The sequence below is a fragment of the Eucyclogobius newberryi genome, unplaced genomic scaffold (genome assembly GCF_026437365.1).
Source record: "Eucyclogobius newberryi isolate DKJ021-1_F unplaced genomic scaffold, fEucNew1.0.hap1 SCAF_21, whole genome shotgun sequence".
NCBI lineage: Eukaryota > Metazoa > Chordata > Actinopteri > Gobiiformes > Gobiidae > Eucyclogobius > Eucyclogobius newberryi.
In genome coordinates this window covers 281,927-301,346 of record NW_027315846.1, presented here as the reverse complement: position 1 = coordinate 301,346, position 19,420 = coordinate 281,927, and the positions used below count along the sequence as shown (strand labels likewise).

The 19,420-nt window shown below is 52.6% G+C and overlaps 2 protein-coding genes across 2 annotated transcripts in view; one reads left to right on the top strand and one right to left on the bottom strand.

Moving 5' to 3' along the window:
* LOC140370956 (voltage-gated delayed rectifier potassium channel KCNH5-like) overlaps positions 1 to 7,460 on the bottom strand; it is a 102,368-nt gene extending 94,908 nt beyond the window's left edge. Inside the window, exon 1 of the mRNA XM_072458238.1 lies at positions 7,315 to 7,460. Within this exon, the coding sequence (XP_072314339.1) occupies positions 7,315 to 7,387 (73 nt within the window). The 5' untranslated portion in view covers positions 7,388 to 7,460. The remainder of the gene's footprint in view (positions 1 to 7,314) is intronic.
* Positions 7,461 to 16,184: 8,724 nt separating this feature from the next.
* The window catches only part of LOC140370113 (interferon-inducible GTPase 5-like), a 38,158-nt gene continuing 34,922 nt past the window's right edge, over positions 16,185 to 19,420 (top strand). Inside the window, exons 1-2 of the mRNA XM_072457090.1 lie at positions 16,185 to 16,205; positions 19,164 to 19,253. Of these exons, the coding sequence (XP_072313191.1) occupies positions 19,232 to 19,253 (22 nt within the window). The 5' untranslated portion in view covers positions 16,185 to 16,205; positions 19,164 to 19,231. The remainder of the gene's footprint in view (positions 16,206 to 19,163; positions 19,254 to 19,420) is intronic.

Here is a 19,420-nt window from a genome sequence, read left to right as displayed (position 1 = left end):
ACCACTCTGCTACTGCTAACCACTCTGCCACTGCTAACCACTCTACCACTCTGCAACTGCTAACCACTCTGCCACTGCTAACCACTCTGCCACTGCTAACCACTCTGCCACTGCTAACCACTCCGCCACTGCTAACCACTCCGCCACTGCTAACCACTCTGCCACTGCTAACCACTCTGTCACTGCTAACCACTCTGCCACTCTGCCACTGCTAACCACTCTGCCACTGCTAACCACTCTGCAACTGCTAACCACTCTGCCACTGCTAACCACTCTGCCACTGCTAACCACTCCGCCACTGCTAACCACTCCGCCACTGCTAACCACTCCGCAACCGCTAACCACTCTGCCACTGCTAACCACTCTGCCACTGCTAACCACTCCGCCACTGCTAACCACTCCGCTACTGCTAACCACTCTGCCACTGCTAACCACTCTGCCACTGCTAACCACTCTGCCACTGCTAACCACTCAGCCACTGCTAACCACTCTGCAACTGCTAACCACTCTGCTACTGCTAACCACTCTGCTACTGCTAACCACTCTGCTACTGCTAACCACTCCGCTACTGCTAACCACTCTGCCACTGCTAACCACTCTGCCACTGCTAACCACTCAGCCACTGCTAACCACTCTGCAACTGCTAACCACTCTGCCACTGCTAACCACTCTGCCACTGCTAACCACTCTGCCACTCTGCAACTGCTAACCACTCTGACACTGCTAACCACTCCGCCACTGCTAACCACTCCGCCACTGCTAACCACTCCGCCACTGATAACCACTCCGCCACTGCTAACCACTCTGCTACTGCTAACCACTCTGCTACTGCTAACCACTCCGCCACTGCTAACCACTCTGCTACTGCTAACCACTCTGCTACTGCTAACCACTCTGCCACTGCTAACCACTCTGCCACTGCTAACCACTCTGCCACTCTGCAACTGCTAACCACTCTGCCACTGCTAACCACTCTGCCACTGCTAACTACTCCGCCACTGCTAACCACTCCGCCACTGCTAACCACTCTGCTACTGCTAACCACTCTGCTACTGCTAACCACTCTGCCACTGCTAACCACTCTGCCACTGCTAACCACTCTGCCACTCTGCAACTGCTAACCACTCTGCCACTGCTAACCACTCTGCCACTGCTAACCACTCCGCCACTGCTAACCACTCTGTTACTGCTAACCACTCTGCTACTGCTAACCACTCCGCCACTGCTAACCACTCTGCTACTGCTAACCACTCTGCTACTGCTAACCACTCTGCCACTGCTAACCACTCTGCCACTGCTAACCACTCTGCCACTCTGCAACTGCTAACCACTCTGCCACTGCTAACCACTCTGCCACTGCTAACTACTCCGCCACTGCTAACCACTCCGCCACTGCTAACCACTCTGCTACTGCTAACCACTCTGCTACTGCTAACCACTCTGCCACTGCTAACCACTCTGCCACTGCTAACCACTCTGCCACTCTGCAACTGCTAACCACTCTGCCACTGCTAACCACTCTGCCACTGCTAACCACTCCGCCACTGCTAACCACTCCGCCACTGCTAACCACTCCGCCACTGCTAACCACTCCGCCACTGCTAACCACTCTGCTACTGCTAACCACTCTGCTACTGCTAACCACTCCGCCACTGCTAACCACTCTGCTACTGCTAACCACTCTGCTACTGCTAACCACTCTGCTACTGCTAACCACTCTGCCACTGCTAACCACTCTGCCACTCTGCAACTGCTAACCACTCTGCCACTGCTAACCACTCTGCCACTGCTAACTACTCCGCCACTGCTAACCACTCCGCCACTGCTAACCACTCTGCTACTGCTAACCACTCTGCTACTGCTAACCACTCTGCCACTGCTAACCACTCTGCCACTGCTAACCACTCTGCCACTCTGCAACTGCTAACCACTCTGCCACTGCTAACCACTCTGCCACTGCTAACCACTCCGCCACTGCTAACCACTCTGCTACTGCTAAACACTCTGCTACTGCTAACCACTCCGCCACTGCTAACCACTCTGCTACTGCTAACCACTCTGCCACTGCTAACCACTCTGCCACTGCTAACCACTCTGCCACTGCTAACCACTCCGCCACTGCTAACCACTCTGCCACTGCTAACCACTCTGCCACTGCTAACCACTCTGCCACTGCTAACCACTCTGCCACTGCTAACCACTCTGCTACTGCTAACCACTCCGCCACTGCTAACCACTCTGCCACTGCTAACCACTCCGCCACTGCTAACCACTCTGCCACTGCTAACCACTCTGCCACTGCTAACCACTCCGCCACTGCTAACCACTCTGCCACTGCTAACCACTCTGCCACTGCTAACCACTCTGCTACTGCTAACCACTCTGCCACTGCTAACCACTCTACAACTGCTAACCACTCTGCCACTGCTAACCACTCTGCTACTGCTAACCACTCCGCCACTGCTAACCACTCCGCCACTGCTAACCACTCTGCTACTGCTAACCACTCTGCTACTGCTAACCACTCCGCCACTGCTAACCACTCTGCTACTGCTAACCACTCTGCTACTGCTAACCACTCTGCCACTGCTAACCACTCTGCCACTGCTAACCACTCTGCCACTCTGCAACTGCTAACCACTCTGCCACTGCTAACCACTCTGCCACTGCTAACTACTCCGCCACTGCTAACCACTCCGCCACTGCTAACCACTCTGCTACTGCTAACCACTCTGCTACTGCTAACCACTCTGCCACTGCTAACCACTCTGCCACTGCTAACCACTCTGCCACTCTGCAACTGCTAACCACTCTGCCACTGCTAACCACTCTGCCACTGCTAACCACTCCGCCACTGCTAACCACTCTGCTACTGCTAACCACTCTGCTACTGCTAACCACTCCGCCACTGCTAACCACTCTGCTACTGCTAACCACTCTGCCACTGCTAACCACTCTGCCACTGCTAACCACTCTGCCACTGCTAACCACTCTGCCACTCTGCAACTGCTAACCACTCTGCCACTGCTAACCACTCTGCCACTGCTAACCACTCCGCCACTGCTAACCACTCCGCCACTGCTAACCACTCCGCCACTGCTAACCACTCCGCCACTGCTAACCACTCTGCTACTGCTAACCACTCTGCTACTGCTAACCACTCCGCCACTGCTAACCACTCTGCTACTGCTAACCACTCTGCTACTGCTAACCACTCTGCTACTGCTAACCACTCTGCCACTGCTAACCACTCTGCCACTCTGCAACTGCTAACCACTCTGCCACTGCTAACCACTCTGCCACTGCTAACTACTCCGCCACTGCTAACCACTCCGCCACTGCTAACCACTCTGCTACTGCTAACCACTCTGCTACTGCTAACCACTCTGCCACTGCTAACCACTCTGCCACTGCTAACCACTCTGCCACTCTGCAACTGCTAACCACTCTGCCACTGCTAACCACTCTGCCACTGCTAACCACTCCGCCACTGCTAACCACTCTGCTACTGCTAACCACTCTGCTACTGCTAACCACTCCGCCACTGCTAACCACTCTGCTACTGCTAACCACTCTGCCACTGCTAACCACTCTGCCACTGCTAACCACTCTGCCACTGCTAACCACTCCGCCACTGCTAACCACTCTGCCACTGCTAACCACTCTGCCACTGCTAACCACTCTGCCACTGCTAACCACTCTGCCACTGCTAACCACTCTGCTACTGCTAACCACTCCGCCACTGCTAACCACTCTGCCACTGCTAACCACTCCGCCACTGCTAACCACTCTGCCACTGCTAACCACTCTGCCACTGCTAACCACTCCGCCACTGCTAACCACTCTGCCACTGCTAACCACTCTGCCACTGCTAACCACTCTGCTACTGCTAACCACTCTGCCACTGCTAACCACTCTACAACTGCTAACCACTCTGCCACTGCTAACCACTCCGCCACTGCTAACCACTCCGCCACTGCTAACCACTCTGCTACTGCTAACCACTCTGCTACTGCTAACCACTCCGCCACTGCTAACCACTCTGCTACTGCTAACCACTCTGCTACTGCTAACCACTCTGCCACTGCTAACCACTCTGCCACTGCTAACCACTCTGCCACTCTGCAACTGCTAACCACTCTGCCACTGCTAACCACTCTGCCACTGCTAACTACTCCGCCACTGCTAACCACTCCGCCACTGCTAACCACTCTGCTACTGCTAACCACTCTGCTACTGCTAACCACTCTGCCACTGCTAACCACTCTGCCACTGCTAACCACTCTGCCACTCTGCAACTGCTAACCACTCTGCCACTGCTAACCACTCTGCCACTGCTAACCACTCTGCCACTGCTAACCACTCCGCCACTGCTAACCACTCTGCTACTGCTAACCACTCTGCTACTGCTAACCACTCCGCCACTGCTAACCACTCTGCTACTGCTAACCACTCTGCCACTGCTAACCACTCTGCCACTGCTAACCACTCTGCCACTGCTAACCACTCCGCCACTGCTAACCACTCTGCCACTGCTAACCACTCTGCCACTGCTAACCACTCTGCCACTGCTAACCACTCTGCTACTGCTAACCACTCCGCCACTGCTAACCACTCTGCCACTGCTAACCACTCCGCCACTGCTAACCACTCTGCCACTGCTAACCACTCTGCCACTGCTAACCACTCCGCCACTGCTAACCACTCTGCCACTGCTAACCACTCTGCCACTGCTAACCACTCTGCTACTGCTAACCACTCTGCCACTGCTAACCACTCTACAACTGCTAACCACTCTGCCACTGCTAACCACTCTGCTACTGCTAACCACTCCGCCACTGCTAACCACTCTGCCACTGCTAACCACTCCGCCACTGCTAACCACTCTGCCACTGCTAACCACTCTGCCACTGCTAACCACTCCGCCACTGCTAACCACTCTGCCACTGCTAACCACTCTGCCACTGCTAACCACTCTGCCACTGCTAACCACTCTGCTACTGCTCCACTAAAGCGTGACTCGGCACATTTTCACTTTTCTCCTGCCGCTGTTTAACACGAGTCAGCAAAATGTAAATGAGACCGAGAGAACTCTAACGAAGAACCAATTAGGAAACAGTATTCTGGACTAAACCTGGACTAAACCAGGACTAAACCAGGACCAAACCAGGACTAAACCAGGACTAAACCAGGACCAAACCAGGACTAAACCAGGACCAAACCAGGCCTAAACCAGGACTAAACCAGGTCTAAACCAGGACTAAACCAGGTCTAAACCTGGACTAAACCAGGACTAAACCAGGACTAAACCAGGACTAAACTAGGACTTAACCAGGTCTACACCAGGACTAAACCAGGTCTAAACCAGGTCTAAACCAGGACTAAACCAGGTCTAAACCAGGTCTAAACCAGGACTAAACCAGGCCTAAACCAGGCCTAAACCAGGTCTAAACCAGGACTAAACCAGGACTAAACCAGGACTAAACCAGGACTAAACCAGGGCTAAACCAGGTTTAAACCAGGACTAAACCAGGTCTAAATCAGGACTAAACAAGGACTAAACCAGGACTAAACAAGGACTACACCAGGTCTAAACCAAGACATAACAAGGACTAAACCAGGTTTGAACCAGGACTAAACCAGGACTAAACCAGGTTTAAACAAGGACTAAACCAGGTCTAAACCAGGCCTAAACCAGGCCTAAACCAGGTCTAAACCAGGACTAAACCAGGCCTAAACCAGGCCTAAACCAGGACTAAACCAGGACTAAACCAGGACTAAACCAGGGCTAAACCAGGTTTAAACCAGGACTAAACCAGGTCTAAATCAGGACTAAACAAGGACTAAACCAGGACTAAACAAGGACTACACCAGGTCTAAACCAAGACATAACAAGGACTAAACCAGGTTTGAACCAGGACTAAACCAGGACTAAACCAGGTTTAAACAAGGACTAAACCAGGACTAAACAACGACTAAACCAGGTCTAAATCAGGACTAAACCAGGACTAAACCAGGACTAAACCAGGGCTAAACCAGGTTTAAACCAGGACTAAACCAGGTCTAAATCAGGACTAAACAAGGACTAAACCAGGACTAAACAAGGACTACACCAGGTCTAAACCAAGACATAACAAGGACTAAACCAGGTTTGAACCAGGACTAAACCAGGACTAAACCAGGTTTAAACAAGGACTAAACCAGGTTTAAACCAGGACTAAAACGGGACTAAAGTCCACAGTTGTGTATCTGGCTCAGAGGGTCTTTGGTCCAATTAGAGCCCGGTCCGGTCCGGCCTGAGGTTTGCCCTGAGGGTCCAGAGCCCGAGCCGGGGGCGAGTGTCAATAACATGTCCCTGTGTCAGACGCAGCACGACTTCTCATTAAATCCACGACTGTCTCAAACCCAGAGCGTTCCCAACGGTGACACTATTATGAGCAGCACAACTTTATCACTTTACTTCATAATCGTTTGGAATATTAAATTGATAAAACCTACTCCCACATCAGTTATATTAAAGGTGCAAAAGACCTGAACGCCCGAAGCGACAGCACAAACTTATATTTCTGATATTGACAGAAATGTACGTCTCGATATTCTTTTGCTGTTCCCCGATAACGATATTCAGACGATTCTCTGTGTGAAAAAACGTGTCTTTAAACGTTTTAGTGGAGGTTTAATCTGGTTTAGTCCCTCAAATTAATCACAAAAACAATTCTTTACACGTTTTTTGTTCATTTCCTTTTGAATCTGCTTTTTTATATTATTGTTATTATAAATTATAGCCTGTATTCATCAAAACAATGTTCACAATATTATAATCCACCTAATTCAACTAATTCACTGTAAATTAACTGGACGGTGTTAAAACTCCTTCAATAATAAATGACCAACTAATCATGTTATTCTGAGACACGTGGATCAAACACATGACAGTTCATTATAAACAAGAACATAATGAGTCAATCTGGAGTTATTTGTAATGGTTTTGACTAAATAAATGTATAAATGACACTGTAACATGTTTCTAAAGGTTGAATCATTATAACTGTGTGAAGTCTGTGGAAAGTGAGTCAAATTAAATTCATATTAAAAGCAAAGTTCAAATACAGATCACTGCGGGATTCAGAGAAAAGACTTGACTTTGCGTTTTACCAAACCTGTCGTAGTCTTAAAGATGAACGATTTTTATCCAAGGCAAAAAGGAAACGAATCCATGAAAAGTATTCCTTCAATCCCGCAGATCCGTGAGAAACCGCGTGCGTAAAACCCGAGAGTCGCGCGGTAAATCCCGGGGAAACTCCAGAGACTCACCGCTGGAGCGCCTCACGATGTTCTCCAGGAAGGTGTTCTGAGGCGCCACCAGCCCGCGCTTCCCGCCGGGCATCGTGCTTCTGAGGCCGGCTGCTGAGGCTGAGGCTGCGCGCTGTGCGGGGGACAAGAGCGCATGGTACCGTGCGCTCCAGAGGCTCTGCGCGACTGAGGCGCGAGGGGAGCGGAGAGGAGGAGAGGAGGAGAGGAGGAGAGGGGAGGGGAGGAGGAGAGGAGGAGAGGGGAGGAGGAGAGGAGGAGGAGGGGAGGGGAGGGAGGAGAGGGAGGAGGGGAGGAGAGGAGGAGAGGGAGGAGAGGAGGGAGGGGGGGAGAGGGGAGGAGGAGAGGAGGAGGAGGGGAGGAGAGGAGGAGAGGGAGGAGAGGGGAGGGGAGGGAGGAGAGGAGGAGAGGAGGGAGGGGGGGAGGAGAGGGGAGGAGGAGAGGAGCGGAGAGGAGGAGAGAGAGAGGAGGAGAGGGGAGGGAGGGGAGGAGGAGAGGAGGAGAGGGGAGGGGAGGAGGAGAGGAGGAGAGGGGAGGAGGAGGAGGGGAGGGGAGGGAGGGGAGGGAGGAGGGGAGGAGAGGAGGAGAGGAGAGGGGAGGGGAGGGGAGGGGAGGAGGAGAGGAGGAGAGGGAGGAGAGGGGAGGGGAGGAGGAGAGGAGGAGAGGGGAGGAGGAGAGGAGGAGGAGGGGAGGGGAGGGAGGAGAGGGAGGAGGGGAGGAGAGGAGGAGAGGGAGGAGAGGGGAGGGGAGGGAGGAGAGGAGGAGAGGAGGGAGGGGGGGAGGAGGGGAGGGGAGGGGAGGAGGAGAGGAGGAGGAGGGGAGGGGAGGGAGGACAGGGAGGAGGGGAGGAGAGGGAGGAGAGGAGGAGAGAGAGAGGAGGAGAGGGGAGGGAGGGGAGGAGGAGAGGAGGAGAGGGGAGGAGGAGAGGAGGAGGAGGGGAGGGGAGGGAGGAGAGGGAGGAGGGGAGGAGAGGAGGAGAGGGAGGAGAGGGGAGGGGAGGGAGGAGAGGAGGAGAGGAGGGAGGGGGGGAGGAGAGGGGAGGAGGAGAGGAGCGGAGGAGAGGGGAGGGAGAGAGGAGAGAGAGGAGGAGAGGAGGAGAGGGGAGGGGAGGGGAGGGAGGAGGAGAGAGAGGAGAGGGGAGGGAGGAGGAGAGGAGCGGAGAGGAGGAGACAGAGAGGAGAGGAGAGGAGAGGAGGAGAGGGGAGGGAGGAGATGGGGGAGGAGAGGAGGAGAGGGGAGGGAGGAGAGGAGAGGGGGGAGGAGAGGAGGAGAGGGGAGGGGAGGGAGAGAGGAGAGAGAGGAGGAGAGGAGGAGAGGGGAGGGAGGAGGGGAGGAGGAGAGAGAGGAGAGAGAGAGGAGAGGAGGAGAGGGGAGGGGAGGGAGGAGGAGAGGAGGAGAGGGGAGGGAGGAGATGGGGGAGGAGAGGAGGAGAGGGGAGGGAGGAGAGGAGAGGGGGGAGGAGAGGAGGAGAGGGGAGGGGAGGGAGAGAGGAGAGAGAGGAGGAGAGGAGGAGAGGGGAGGGAGGAGGGGAGGAGGAGAGAGAGGAGAGAGAGAGGAGAGGAGGAGAGGGGAGGGGAGGGAGGAGGAGAGGAGGAGAGGGGAGGGAGGAGGAGAGGAGCGGAGAGGAGGAGACAGAGAGGAGAGGAGAGGAGGGGAGGGGAGGGAGGAGGGGAGGAGGAGAGGAGGAGAGGGGAGGGAGGAGAGGGGGGAGGAGAGGAGGAGAGGGGAGGGGAGGGAGGGGGGAGGAGGAGAGAGAGGGGAGGGGAGGAGGAGAGAGGAGGGGAGCGGAGAGAGGAGGGAGAGGAGAGGGAGAGAGAGGAGGGAGGAGAGGAGAGGGGGGAGGAGGGGAGGGGAGGGAGGAGGGGAGGGGAGGGAGGAGGGGAGGGGAGAGGGGGGAGGAGAGGAGGAGAGGGGAGGGGAGGGGGGAGGAGGAGAGAGAGGGGAGGGGAGGAGGAGAGAGGAGGGAGAGGGAGAGAGAGGAGGGAGGAGAGGAGAGGGGGGAGGAGGGGAGGGGAGGAGAGGAGAGGGGGGAGGAGAGGAGGAGAGGGGAGGGGGGGGAGGGGAGGAGGAGAGAGGAGGGGAGCGGAGAGAGGAGGTAGAGGAGAGGAGGAGAGGGAGAGAGAGGATGGAGGAGAGGAGAGGGGGGAGGAGGAGAGGGGAGGGGAGGGAGGAGGGGAGGAGGAGAGAGAGGAGAGGAGGAGAGGAGGAGGAGGGGAGGGAGGAGAGGGAGGAGGGGAGGAGGAGAGAGAGGAGAGGAGGAGAGGGGAGTGAGGAGAGGAGGAGAGGGGAGGGAGGAGGAGAGGAGGAGAGGGAGGAGAGGAGGGAGAGAGGAGAGGAGGAGAGGGAGGAGAGGAGGGAGAGAGGAGGGAGAGGAGAGGAGGAGAGGGGAGGGGAGGAGGAGAGAGAGGAGAGGAGGAGAGGGGAGGAGAGGAGGAGAGGGGAGGGAGGAGGAGAGGAGGAGAGGGAGGAGAGGAGGAGGAGAGGGAGGAGAGGAGGGAGAGGAGAGGAGGAGAGGGAGGGGAGGGGAGGAGGAGAGGGAGGGAGGGGAGGGGAGGAGGAGAGAGAGGAGAGGAGGAGAGGGGAGGGAGGAGGGGAGGAGGAGAGAGAGGAGAGAGAGGAGAGGAGGAGAGAGGAGGGAGGAGGAGAGGGGAGGGGAGGGAGGAGGGGAGGAGGAGAGAAAGGAGAGGAGGAGAGAGAGGAGGGGAGGAGAGGAGAGGGGGGAGAGGAGGAGGGAGGAAGAGAGAGAGAAGAGGGGAGGAGAGGGGGGAGGAGAGGAGAGGGGAGGGAGGGGAGGGAGGAGGGGAGGAGGAGAGAGAAGAGAGGAGGAGGGGAGGAGGAGAGAGGAGAGGAGGAGAGAGAGAGGAGAGGAGGAGAGGGGAGGGAGGAGGAGAGGAGGAGAGGGAGGAGGGGGGAGGGGGAGAGGGGAGGGAGGAGAGAGAGGAGATGAGGAGGAGGAGAGGAGGAGACGGGAGGGGGGGAGGAGGGGAGGAGGAGAGAGAGGAGAGGAGGAGAGGAGACAAGGAGAGAGAGAGGAGAGGAGGAGAGGAGGGGAGGAGGAGAGAGAGGAGAGAGAGGAGGGAGGAGAGGAGAGGGGGGAGGAGGAGAGGGGAGGGAGGGAGGAGGAGAGAGGGGGTAGGAGGAGAGGGGAGGAAGGAGGAGAGGAGGGAGAGAGAGGAGAGGAGGAGAGGAGAGGGGAAGAGAGAGGAGAGGAAAGGAGAGAGAGGAGATGAGGGAGGAGAGGAGAGATGTCGGAAGGTGACTAAGAGAGGGAAGGTGGTCCTCACAGAGGAGGTCTCACTCTCAGATGGAACAATAGCAGACGTTGAGGACAGTTACAAGTTCCTGTGAATCCCACAGACAAATGACATCGAAGAGGAAACAAGGAAAGAAGCTACGGCCAAATATCTACAGCGAGTGAGGAAAGTCCACAGAAGCAGCTCAATGGAAAGAACAAGTCACGGGCAATAAACAGCTACTGCCAGTGATCAGACCCTGCCACGCCCTGCCAGTGATCAGACCCTGCCACGCCCTGCCAGTGATCAGACCCTGCCACGCACTGCCAGTGATCAGACCCTGCCACGCCCTGCCAGTGATCAGACCCTGCCACGCCCTGCCAGTGATCAGACCCTGCAGGAATAATCAGTTGGCCATAGGAGGAGATACAGACCACAGAGGTTGAGGCATGAAAGCTCCTGATCATGGAGGGTTCCATCCCCAATCCAGCACCCTGAGACTGGACACTAGCACCCTGAGACTGGACACTAGCACCCTGAGACTGGACACTAGCACCCTGAGACTGGACACTAGCACCCTGAGACTGGACACTAGCACCCTGAGACTGGACACTAGCACCCTGAGACTGTACACTAGCACCCTGAGACTGGACACTAGCACCCTGAGACTGTACACTAGCACCCTGAGACTGGACACTAGCACCCTGAGACTGTACACTAGCACCCTGAGACTGTGCACTAGCACCCTGAGACTGGACACTAGCACCCTGAGACTGTACACTAGCACCCTGAGACTGGACACTAGCACCCTGAGACTGTACACTAGCACCCTGAGACTGGACACTAGCACCCTGAGACTGGACACTAGCACCCTGAGACTGGACACTAGCACCCTGAGACTGTACACTAGCACCCTGAGACTGGACACTAGCACCCTGAGACTGTACACTAGCACCCTGAGACTGTACACTAGCACCCTGAGACTGGACACTAGCACCCTGAGACAGTGCACTAGCACCCTGAGACTGGACACTAGCACCCTGAGACTGGACACTAGCACCCTGAGACTGTACACTAGCACCCTGAGACTGGACACTAGCACCCTGAGACTGGACACTAGCACCCTGAGACTGGACACTAGCACCCTGAGACTGTACACTAGCACCCTGAGACTGGACACTAGCACCCTGAGACTGTACACTAGCACCCTGAGACTGGACACTAGCACCCTGAGACTGTACACTAGCACCCTGAGACTGTGCACTAGCACCCTGAGACTGGACACTAGCACCCTGAGACTGGACACTAGCCGTAAAGAAGGAGGCGGGACTAGTGAGCGTGAGAGCAACTATCCAGGACGAAACATCCAAGATCCATAAGTACATCAAGGACAAGGCTCCTACAGAGGACGTGCTCAATGAATGTCTCAGACACTGGGGAACAGAGGATGATGAGGACACGCCCCTACATGGGAGGACACGCCCCTACATGGGAGGACACGCCCCTACATGGGAGGACACGCCCCTACATGAGATATACCTACGGAACATAATCAAAGTGGCTGATATCACAAAATCCTACCGATGGTTAGAAAGAGCCGGTCTGAAGGAGAGAGGCCCTGATCATGGAGCACAGGAGCAGACCCTGAACACCAGATCAATAGAGGCCCAGATCTACCACACCAGATAAGACCCAAGGTGTAGGCTGTGCAAAGGGCCCTGAGACCATCCCACACATAACTGCTGCAGGGACAGCACACATGGAGCTCCATCACCAGGAGCTGGCATAGTGTATGAAACATGTGTGCAGAGTACGGGCTGGAGACCCCAAGGACAAAGAGGGAAACACCTCCAAAGGTGGTGGAGAACGACCGAGCCAAGGTCCTCTGGGACTTCCAGATACAGACAGACAGAATGGTAATGGAACAAACCGGACATAGTGGTGGTCTCAAGGGTCAGAGGAAAGCCGTGGTGGTGGACATTGCAGTGCATCATGGGATGGAAACATCCACATCAAAGAACACGAGAAACTAGAGAAATACCAAGGCCTCAGAGAGGAGCTGGAGGCCTAGAGCGTGAAGGTATCAGTGGTGCCTGTAGTGACCGGAGCACTTGGGGCAGTGACCCACAAACTTAGTTTAGTCCTGGTTTGGTCTTGGTTTGGTCTTGGTTTGGTCCTAGTTTGGTCCTGGTTTGGTCTTGGTTTGGTCCAGGTTTGGTCTTGGTTTGGTCTTGGATTGGTCCTGGTTTGGTTTTGGTTTGGTCTTGGTTTGGTCCTAGTTTGGTCCTGGTTTGGTCCTAGTTTGGTCCTGGTTTGGTCCTGGTTTGGTTTTGGTTTGGTCTTGGTTTGGTCCTGGTTTGGTCCTGGTTTGGATTTGGTTTGGTCTCATTGTGATCCATGTGTGCAAATGTAAACACAGCTTTAGTCTTTCACTTGTGCACGTGGTGAAACTGAAAGTGTGTGATGTCATTTGGTCCGGCTCCTTTGGGATTTTGCAGTGTTTATCTGCCCCTGCGCTCAGCCTCAGGAGACCCCTCTGATCCAGGGCTAATGACACCCTGAGGAGTCACACCCAACGGGACACACCTGAATTATTCACTGCACAAACACTCAGTGGTATTTACATTGGTTTAGACCTGCTTTAGACCTGGTTTAGACCTGGTTTAGTCCTGGTTTAGACCTGGTTTAGTCTTGGTTTAGTCCTGGTTTAGACCTGGTTTAGTCCTGGTTTACACCTGGTTTAGTCCTGGTTTAGACCTGGTTTAGTCCTGGTTTAGACCTGGTTTAGTCTTGGTTTAGTCCTGGTTTAGACCTGGTTTAGTCCTGGTTTACACCTGGTTTAGACCTGGTTTAGACCTGGTTCAGACCTGGTTTAGACCTGGTTTAATCCTGGTTTAGTCCCGGTTTAGACCTGGTTTAGTCCTTGTTAAGACCTGGTTTAGTCCTGGTTTAGACCTGGTTTAGTCCTTGTTAAGACCTGGTTTAGTCCTGGTTTAGACCTGGTTTAGTCCTGGTTTAGACCTGGTTTAGTCCTGGTTTAGTCCTGGTTTAGACCTGGTTTAAACCTGGTTTAATCCTGGTTTAGACCAGGTTTAGTCCTGGTTTAGTCCTTGTTAAGACCTGGTTTAGTCCTGGTTTAGACCTGGTTTAGACCTGGTTTAGTCCTGGTTTAGACCTGGTTTAGTCCTGGTTTAGTCCTGGTTTAGACCTGGTTTAAACCTGGTTTAATCCTGGTTTAGACCAGGTTTAGTCCTGGTTTAGTCCTGGTTTAGTCCTGGTTTAGACCTGGTTTAGTCCAGGTTTACACCTGGTTTAGACCTGGTTTAGACCTGGTTTAGACCTGGTTTAGTCCTGGTTTAGACCTGGTTTTGTCCTGGTTTAGACCTGGTTTACACCTGGTTTAGTCCTGGTTTACACCTGGTTTAGACCTGGTTTACACCTGGTTTAGTCCTGGTTTAGACCTGGTTTAGACCTGGTTTAGTCCTGGTTTAGACCTGGTTTAGACCTGGTTTAGACCAGTGGACTTACAGAGATCAATCAAGACTGAGGCTTTACCTGCTACCGATCTGAAGCAAACAGCTCTGTTTGTTTCAGGTGGTTAGCAGCTAATGCTAATGCTAATGCTAATGCTAATGCTAATGCTAATGCTAATGCTAGTGAGTATGCAAATAAAGGTTAGCCTACTGCAGACAGTTTTAAGGAGCCTCATTTCCAACTGTGATATATTGTAGGATCAGACACAAAGAGGGTGTGTCCGGGGCAGAGGGTGTGTCCGGGGCAGAAGGGTGTGTCCGGGCAGAGGGTGTGTCCGGGGCAGAAGGTGTGTCCGGGGCAGAGGGTGTGTCCGGCGCTACTCTGCAACTCATGTGACCACAGAGAGGTCATGTGACTCAAACACATGACCTCTGCACATGGATAAAGGTCGTGCAGATCACGTCACAATCAGTGGAAAAAATTAGTCTTTTTCATTTTCTTCAGTAATAGCTCAAACCAGAAGTAAAACGTGACAGAACTGCAACAGTCTAATGACAAATATAAAAGTCAATAACTGCTTTACATTTAGTTTGTACCTGACGTCTAAAAAACAAAATCAAGTAAACAGTTGTAGAAAAGCAGATAAACAACATCACACTGCAGCTTTACTCACATTTGACACAGACTTGACCTCGTGACCTTTCTCTCCTTAAAGGCGCAATGGACGATTTTTCGGCGATTTAAGAACTCACATGCCACTCCCCCGTGTGGACTGATACAACACACACGTGCGTTTGTTTATTAGCGCGACGGATCACATCGCATCTCTCGTCTCCTGTAGATTTCCGTCTTCTTCTGAGTCAGCTCCAACTGTCTTTCTCCGTCTTCATTTTGTCCCGTACACTGAGGGAACTATATTATGATAGATCAATGCGCTGAGGACGAACCGCACGCGGCTGCAGGTGAGCGGTAGGTGCGTTTTATGATTGAAACGTGGCAGGACTAATTGGCAGGAAATAAGACTCGTCCATTCAACCTTTAAATAACATGTTAAAGGTGCCATAACATGCTTTTTTTCACGTTTCGTAGTCTATCCTAAGTGTAAAATTGATAATAATAAGGGTTGTGCAACACCCTTAACATAATAGTTAAGAAATATCACCCAGACCTTGGACCCCCTCACCAACCCGGAAATGTAGACGGCTTGGTTTGATATTCGCCCCCACCCTTGTGAAGAGCCATCTGGCTCCCTCGCCCAACCCGTGACGTAGTCTCAGAGCGCGTGTGTGCCCCGCCCACCCGTGACGTAGTCTCAGAGCGCGTGTGTGCCCCGCCCATCCCGTGAAGTAGTCTCAGAGCGCGTGTGTGCCCCGCCCACCCGTGACGTAGTCTCAGAGCGCGTGTGTGCCCCGCCCATCCCGTGAAGTAGTCTCAGAGCGCGTGTGTGCCCCGCCCACCCGTGACGTAGTCTCAGAGCGCGTGTGTGCCCCGCCCATCCCGTGAAGTAGTCTCAGAGCGCGTGTGTGCCCCGCCCATCCCTTGACGTAGTCTCAGAGCGCGTGTGTGCCCCGCCCACCCGTGACGTAGCCCCACAGCTATCTGCTCCGCGCTGGTGATGCGTGCTTGCCCTTATGACGCGGTCTTGCCCCACCGCCCGTCAGTTTGGAGATTCGAGGAAAGGAGATAGTCTGTACTATAACTAAACACTGCGGGAATCAATCAAAAAAACACTCTATACATATATGAAGCACAAATAGCAATGTAAGAAGGTTAAAAGCTCTGAAAAGTCGATTTTGCATGTTATGGGACCTTTAAGTCCAAGTGTTGAGGAAATTAATAGTTGTGTTGAGTTGAAGTGTCCTTTATCTCCCCATGCAGTTACAAACAAGCTAGTTTAGCTCTGCAGTCACAGCAACAACAAAAGATATGTTCATTTTCTATTTTGACACATAAAGTTAATTTGAGTGAAACAGAAATGAGGCCAAAATAAAGCAAAGAAACATATTTTATCAGTCGTTTTGTCCATAATTCTGTCTCTCAGTCAGAAAAGTGGGGAGTTTTTCTTGATAGAATAACTCAGATTAGAATCTTGTGACGTCAAAACAAATCGTGGGTGTGGTCAAATAAACGCTGCCCGACAACGCCTGTGTCCAAACGCACTTGGAGCAACCGACTGGAAGGATCAAGGTAATGCAGTCATTTACTTTAATATTACAGACATGTTCTTTGTAATTGACATAATGACAGAAAACATTATTAATACAGAAAACAATGAAACTGACAAAAAAATTTAATGGCATAAATATTGTTGAATTCCAGCTGAAAGTAGAAATTATACAAACATCGTCCTCGTTATTAGTCAGTCAGAACTTGAACCATTTGAACAGAAACTTTATGTAGCCGACTTTTACTGGTTCAGGGGAAAAGAGGTGTGTGTGTGTGTGTGTGTGTGTGTGTGGTGTGTGTGTGGTGTGTGTGTGGTGTGTGTGTGTGTGTGTGTGTGTGTGTGTGTGTGTGTGTGTGTGTGTGTGTGTGTGAGTGTGTGTGTGTGTGTGTGTGTGGTGTGTGTGTGGTGTGTGTGTGTGTGTGTGTATGTGTGTGTGTGTGTGTGTGTGTGTGTGTGGTGTGTGTGTGGTGTGTGTGTGGTGTGTGTGTGTGTGTGTGTGTGTGTGTGTGTGTGTGTGTGGTGTGTGTGTGTGTGTGTGTGTGTGTGTATGTGTGTGTGTGTGTGTGTGTGTGTGTGTGTGTATGTGTGTGTGTGTGGTGTGTGTGTGTGTGTGTGTGTGTGTGTATGTATGTGTGTGTGTGTGTGTGTGTGTGTGTATGTGTGTGTGTGTGTGTGTGTGTGTGTGTGTGTATGTGTGTGTGTGTGTATGTATGTGTGTGTGTGTGTGTGTGTGTGTGTGTGTGTGTATGTGTGTGTGTGTGTATGTATGTGTGTGTGTGTGTGTGTGTGTGTGTGTGTGTGTGTGTATGTGTGTGTGTGTGTGTGTGTGTGTGTGGTGTGTGTGTGTGTGTGTGTGTGTGTGTATGTGTGTGTGTGTGGTGTGTGTGTGTGTGTGTGTGTGTGTGTGTGTTCAATACTTCAGTCGACCTGTGGCTCCTGGTGGAGGTTCACGGGAAAAGAGAAAGGAGATTTACAAAAAAAATCATGTCAAGAAAATACAATGGGTGAGGGGGGGGGGCTCCGCTGTCTTCTGGGCGTTGAACTCCAGGTTGTTACCGCTGCACCAGGACACCAGCCGCTCCACCTCCTGTAGACAGACTCATCCCCGTCGGAGATGAGCCCGATGAGGGTGGTGTCGTCATGGCGATGAGGGTGGTGTCGTCCGCAAACTTAATTAGTTTTCCGGAGTTGTGGCTGGAGGTGCAGCAGTTTGTCACAGGGAGAAGAGCAGAGGAGAAAGTACACAGCCCTGTGGAGCTCCTGTGCTGATGGTCCCAGTGTCTGAGACATTCTTCCCCAGCCGCATGCACTGACTCTGGTCTGTCAGGAAGTCAGCGCTCCCCCTGCAGGTGGAGTCAGGCACGTTGAGCTGGGAGAGTTTGTCCTGGAGCAGAGCAGGAGGTGGTGTTGATGCAGAGCTGAAGTCCACAAACAGGATCCTGGCATAGGTTCCCAGGGATTCCAGGTGCTGCAGGTGAAGTGGAGAGCCAGGTTGATGGCGTCGTCCACAGACCTGTTGGCTCTGTAGGCGAAATGCAGGGGTCCAGCAGGGGGTCCAGCAGGGGGTCCAGCAGGGGGTCCAGCAGGGGGTCCAGCAGGGGGTCCAGCAGGGGGGAGGTGAGGGACTTGAGGTGGGGAGGACCAGGCGCTCAAATTACTTCATGACTACAGACGTCAGCGCCACGGGTCTGTTGTCATTAACTCCAGTGATCCGGGGATCTTGGGGACAAGGATGATGATGGACAACTTGAAGCTGGGACATGGTATGACTCCAGGGAGGTGTTCAAAATGCCATTGAAGACAGGGGCCAGCTCGCCTGTGCAGTGTCTTAAGGTGGCGAGAGTGACACCGTCTGGTCCAGCAACTTTTCGAGGGTTAGATTTCTGAAATAGTCTGTTTACATCCTTCTGCAGCCTTATATGTGAAGATCTATTTCGCTTAATGGTTTCTTTTTTTTTAAAGAACGCTTCAAACTGGATTTAGAGTGATGTTTTTTGGACTGGGCTTCATTGAATTGGGGGATGAGGACATGGACGAGAACGCTGTAGTTTGACTTTAGCTTCACGAGGGGAGTAACAGTTTATTTGTTCAGTTCTCTATTCTCCGTGTTTGTTTCCTCCCTCTGTGTCCGTAACTCCGTCTGCTTCATTCTGTTTTATTGGCGATGTTTTTTAGTTACAATATCGTTGTGTGTAGCAGTTTTCTTGTGGCGCAGACAGAGTTTTGCGCCGTTTCCACGCCCAGTTTTATACAGCAACACTGAGCACCAATTGTAATGGAAATGCACCAGGGCTCAGCAGGGCCACGAGCTCAGCTGAGTCGCGTCTAATGGAAAAAGGGCATAAGTCAGTCGGATCAAGGACTGTCACATACTTGGAGGACAAATATGATGATCCTGCAACAGCCTCGCTGCTACACGTGCATTTGTTTATTAGCGCGACGTCTCTTCTGAGCTCAAACACAGTCTTTCTCTGTGGTCATTTATGTATTGTACACTGAAGGAACTCACTAAACACACCGGCATATCAACCACGCATGTGCAGCCAGGGAAACGTGCTGCTATGGTAACGAGGCTGCAGGTGTGCAGTAGCACGAAGGGAATGATTGACATGTGGGAGAACTACTCGACTGTCCACGCCACCAGGAAATGAGACACAGATTTGATGCCAAAAATCCTCTATTATTTCTTTAACCCACTTTTTAAGGTGACTTTATCTTGACTTGGAAATTCCAGACAAATACAATGTGCAATGTTACAATATTCACAAAACTTCATAATTTAGGGTTAATTCATTATTTCTCAGGTTTAGCAGCACGAGTCGACTGAGGATCTGGAACTTCTCAAAGCAGTGTCTTCACTGTCGTGTGTTACATCAGAAGAGGGCGCTGTCCTCAATTTAAAAAAAAGTATTAATGCTCAAATGTGTCTCAACTTGCGGTTGTGCATTTGTCATCTTCAATCTTCATCTGTTTGACAGCCTGGTGGTCAGCGGAGCAGCAGCTGGAGCAGAACAGAGGGTGAAGAAGTGTCCCAGTGATTTTAGACATGGAGCAAGACGGGACAGAGGGTACTGAAGACAATAAATCTATGTTTAAAATAATCATGTATTTTATGATGATTGTTCTTTTTCCAGATATCAACTTCAATAAAGAGAAATGGAAAGAAGAACTCCAAACTGCAGTTCAAAACAATGACCAGGCTCAAGCAGCTCAATTGGCTCTGGAGCTTTTAGAA